General features: G+C 39.5%; 1 protein-coding gene across 1 annotated transcript; it reads left to right on the top strand.

Moving 5' to 3' along the window:
* The first annotated feature begins 1,376 nt into the window (after positions 1 to 1,376).
* On the top strand, positions 1,377 to 3,339 carry LOC143728257 (serine/threonine-protein kinase pim-3-like). Its single transcript, XM_077219348.1, has 7 exons — positions 1,377 to 1,430; positions 1,773 to 1,877; positions 1,962 to 2,070; positions 2,287 to 2,691; positions 2,818 to 2,945; positions 3,057 to 3,157; positions 3,270 to 3,339. Exons 1-7 carry the CDS (start codon positions 1,377 to 1,379, stop codon positions 3,337 to 3,339), a joined length of 972 nt encoding a protein of 323 aa, XP_077075463.1.
* The last annotated feature ends 1,324 nt before the right edge of the window (positions 3,340 to 4,663 follow it).

Raw genomic sequence — 4,663 nt, 5'->3', positions numbered from 1 at the left:
TTCTTGAATACATATGCTATGTATTCTTTCTGAACAGTTATTAATATTATTACAATCCGTGCAATTATTCGTGTAAAATCTTCGTCATTCATCATAGCCCGTAAGGCAAGCTAATTGCAAAATTGTCCACTTTTCAAGGCTAATTTTGAACCCAGTCATTGCTTTCTGTCCAAACTGCGAGCTGAAGGGAGGATAAATTGAACGAGTGGCCACCCACTTATACATCTCAAACGGATAACGTTAATTTAACGTTACTTGTAAATATGTCTCAACAGGTAAAGTAGGATAACGTTACTTGCAAATGTCCAAGATATTAGGAATACTTTTTGCTGTGTTGCTATGTGCCATGACGGAGCAATTTATTCAGAGCAAACGCGAGCATATTTCTTAAAAAAAATATTTATCTTAAAAGAAATAAAAAATGCATTACTTGTGCTAAAATTACGCTCGCGCTACTGTACACACGCACGCGACGTCATGTGCGTGCATATGAGTTATTCCAATTGTAGTTGCTATAGCGACGCGTTTTATGAATTCTCTTCACTGAACCGATCGCTTTCTGTTGGTTGCGAGAATTCACAGACTTTGGCAGAGTATTTTCTATAAGGATCTTGTGATTTCGAAGCTATTTTGAGGATTTCTGAGAGGAGACTTTTATTCTAGAAGGAGCTATTTTCTTTCCATAGTTTTATTTTTTGAAAGAGTTCAGATTATTTCCGAGGACACTCTCATTTTATTTTTCCTTTCTTATTTTAGATAGTTTTGTTTATTTTTTATTTATTTTTTTATTTTGAGAGTCCTCTTTTTTGTATTGTATTTTGTATTGTTTTTATTGCAGGTTGGAGGAGGATGTCGATGGCTCACATGGGTGAAAGAGGTCAGTGTTTTAATTTTTCATTTGTTTATTGGTATGTTATGGTATGAGCTTGTACAATGATTTACTAAATGTCTAAAATTGAAACGTGTTTTATTTTTTGCCATGATTCTAGCTCAATTCAATTCAACACCTAATAGAAAGTAATATATATATATATATATATATATATATATATATATATATATATATATATATACAATTTGATGTGACCAATGGCATGAATTATTTATTATTATTAAAACATTACCATGTGATGCTTGAAATATTCCAGCCTCAGGCCGCTCCAGATCCAGCAGAGCTGCTTCCACTCAGGCGGCTGGTCAGGAGAGACTCGGTTCTGATGATCGGGATCAGGATCCGCTGCCAGACCCGACGCAGACATTGAGCCAGGAGCTTCCTGGGTATTTTGCACCTCTGTCTTCTGTGTTGTCTGTTTCTGTTTCCACAGGTCAGGCTGACCTGAAGAGGAAGAGGCAGAGCGACAGCCAGAGGAGCCAAGATGATGGACGACCATCCATATCATTTAAAAGACCTGCTAAACGCTCTCGGAAAGGTCAGAATAAGCTTTTATTAAAAAAAGCTATGTCTCCATTAATAAATGATTTGTCATTGAAATTAGAAAGTTGAAAATAATAAAGTAAGAATTTGATGTGACCGCTGACATTAATTACTGATAAAAAAAAAAAAAAAACATTCTTTGATGCTTGAAATATTCCAGCCTCAGGCCGCTCCCGATCCAGCAGAGCTGCTTCCACTCAGGCGGCTGGTCAGGAGAGACTCGGTTCTGATGATCGCGATCAGGATCCACTGCCAGACCCGACGCAGACACTGAGCCAGGAGCTTCCCGGGTATTTAGCACCTCTGTCTTCTGTGTTGTCTGTTTCTGTTTCCACAGGTCAGGCTGACCGGAAGAGGAAGAGGCAGAGCGGCAGCCAGAGGAGCCAAGATGATGGACGACCATCCATATCATTTAAAAGACCTGCTAAACGCTCTCGGAAAGGTCAGAATAAGCTTATATTTAAAAGTTATGGCTCAATTATTTAATTATATGTCATTAGATACTGCAACATGTGTTCTCTTAAAGACATTTCTTATGATCGTATATGTTACAGAAGCATATGCGAAGGGCCCATTGCTGGGACGAGGCGGATTCGGCTCTGTGTATGCTGGGATCCGCAGGTCTGACAGACTGAGTAAGAAATGTTCTTCCGTCGTTTGTTCAGACAGCCTTTAGAAATATTGATATCAGTAAATCTGTCACAATTAGGCAGGTGTGATTTACTGTGGTTTATCTGTCTACCCGTCTACAGGTTGCCATCAAGTACGTCTCTAAAGACAGGACCCAAGAGAGGCTGAAAGTTGTAAGTTCCAGTGTGAATCAGTTGTTCTGTTTCATCCGTTTCGTTCAGCCTTGGATATAATTGAGCATTTGTCCCTGCAGGAAGGTCAGGGTCTGCTGCCGCTGGAGGTGGCATTGATGACCCGAGTCAATTCAGCTCCTGCCTGCCCCAACGTCCTGCAGCTTGTGGAGTGGTTTGACCGTCGCAGTCGCTACAGCATGATCCTGGAACGGCCAGTTCCCTGCCAAGATCTGCAGAGTTTCTGCGAGGAGAACGGCTGTGTGGATGAGAGCTTGGCCAAGAAAGTGCTGGTGCAGCTGATCACCGCGCTGAAACACTGCGAGAGCCGCGGAGTCCTGCACCGGGACGTCAAGCCAGAGAACCTGCTGATTTCCACAGCGTCCCATGACATCAAGCTGCTGGACTTTGGTTGTGGAGACCTGCTAAAGGACTCGGCCTACACATACTATGCAGGTTAGTTTTGCGTTACAGCAGGAAACGCTCTGTGGATGTTTGTGAACTTTTGATGATCAAACAAAGTAAATTAGTTTGGACTGGAACCTTTTCAGCGGATGTTTCTGGTCTTCTTGTGTCTCTCAGGTAGTCTTGAATACGCTCCTCCTGAGTGGTTTGATCAGCACTGCTATCATGCAGGACCAGCTACTGTTTGGTCAGTGGGGGTGACGCTCTACAACATCCTGTGCTTTCCGTTCAGAGCCGCACGGAGGGTCTCATTCAAAAGCCGACTGCTCTTCCCTAGAGAACTGTCTATAGGCAAGAGATAGCAAACATTCAGAAGTAGAAACCCATGATAATTTTGTTCTTTTGTGTTCATGAAGACTGTGTTGTATGTAACAGAGTGCCGTCAGTTGATTGGCTGGTGTCTCAGTGACGCGGCAGGAGATCGTCCCAATTTAGATGACATTGAGCGCCATCCTTGGTTACACTGAACAGGTGGCCAGTGACATTACACTTATCTGAATCACAGCAGACATGGCTTGGATTGTATTGTTAGGATTAGTGTAGATAAACGGTTTTGATTATGTGTATAGGGTGAGCAGGAGAGACACAGGAACTGCAGAGATCTTCCTGATCACCTACAGAAAGAGAAGTGGACCATGAACTACAGTTTACCTCCTCTGCTCCGTTCTGTGTGGATGCTGGAGGAGCTGAACACACAGCCCAGATGGGCCAGAGATCAGCTAGTCGAAAGTAGCAAAGCATGTAGTTTTTACCCCAATAAGAAAAGAGCAAAGGGCCAAAAAAAAATTGGGACAGAGTGTAAAAAAAAAAAATCTCAGGGAGGGTGTAAACTAGCATATTGTGCTTGTTTTGTTTCTTTTTAAAATTAGTAAAAGTAAAATCAAAAAAGTCCAGTTGGAGATAGACAACACAGATGAAATGCATCTATAAACTAAATAATTTTTTTATGCTCAGAACAATAACTAATATATTTTACGGTGAGGTAGAGGTCGACGCATGAAAGTCTGGAAAAACCAGCATAATGAGTTTTATTTATTACAACAGAAAATAAACAAGTAACAGAAATAGAATAACGAAAAAGAAAATAGAAATTTAGTTAAATCCTTAAACCCTAATTTTGACTAATCTGTCAAATATGTCTCATTAATCGGATTTAGAAATATTAAATTCATATATATCATAATGTAAGTCCAGCATACATTATTATTATAAAAAAGTTATTTTGTCCTACACAATGTTGTCTTCAAAACAATGTGTAAATTAAAACCTATGAAAACAAATATATTGAATGTGACTATATAGGCAATCCTAAAATGTAAATGCAAAAGGATTAAAATATAAACATTACATTCTTAAACTTGCCCACCGCAGCACAGACTAAACACACACATTTATTTATTTGGAGATAGTCATTTTATTACTCTTATTTTATTATATTTATATTTATTATTATATTTATCAAATTTTATTATACCATTACAACAGTCCAATTTTCTGCTCTCATCAAAACACAAATGGGGTATGGTATTCCTAGCAGCCAATAAAAGGCATATTTAAAGGTACACTGTGTAGGAATTTCACCGAGCTGTGAAATTGTATTTTGCATTCAAACGAATAGTGCTCTCTAGCGCCTCGCTTTTTCAAGTGCGTGTTGCAACTACGGTAGCCGTTATGTATCAAGAAGCTATGACAAAATGTCTTCCAATTAGCACTTCATCGAGTTTAACTATACATGTTCTACTGTTACGCTGCCTATATAATGAATTACACAACCAAGCAATGAAAAAAAGCTTGTAATTTAGACCGTAACATTGACGTACCTGTCGATAAGAAAGCAGGCAACTTCAGCGTCCCTTTCAAAGTCTTCTCCTTCATTAGCTCTGTCCACCTGGGAAAAGCTATCCTGATATCTACCCTCGTTTTTTGAATTCGTCGGTCTCGTTTCCTTTTAGATTAAATTTTT

This window comes from Siphateles boraxobius, unplaced genomic scaffold (genome assembly GCF_051911475.1).
Source record: "Siphateles boraxobius isolate OS27281-9 unplaced genomic scaffold, OSU_SipBor_1 12, whole genome shotgun sequence".
Lineage (NCBI taxonomy): Eukaryota > Metazoa > Chordata > Actinopteri > Cypriniformes > Leuciscidae > Siphateles > Siphateles boraxobius.
The sequence above is the reverse complement of the archived record's forward strand: the minus strand, read 5'-3'. Positions and strand labels throughout refer to the sequence as shown.

What these genes read in the sequence shown, in the direction of transcription:
- LOC143728257 (XM_077219348.1), top strand. Translation starts at nt 1,377, where the DNA reads ATGATGGACGACCATCCATATCATTTAAAAGACCTGCTAAACGCTCTC. An exon ending in CCGCAGGTCTGACAGACTGA is followed by an intron (nt 2,071 to 2,286) that starts GTAAGAAATGTT and finishes CGTTTCGTTCAG; the next exon opens with CCTTGGATATAATTGAGCAT. An exon ending in GGCCTACACATACTATGCAG is followed by an intron (nt 2,692 to 2,817) that starts GTTAGTTTTGCG and finishes TGTGTCTCTCAG; the next exon opens with GTAGTCTTGAATACGCTCCT.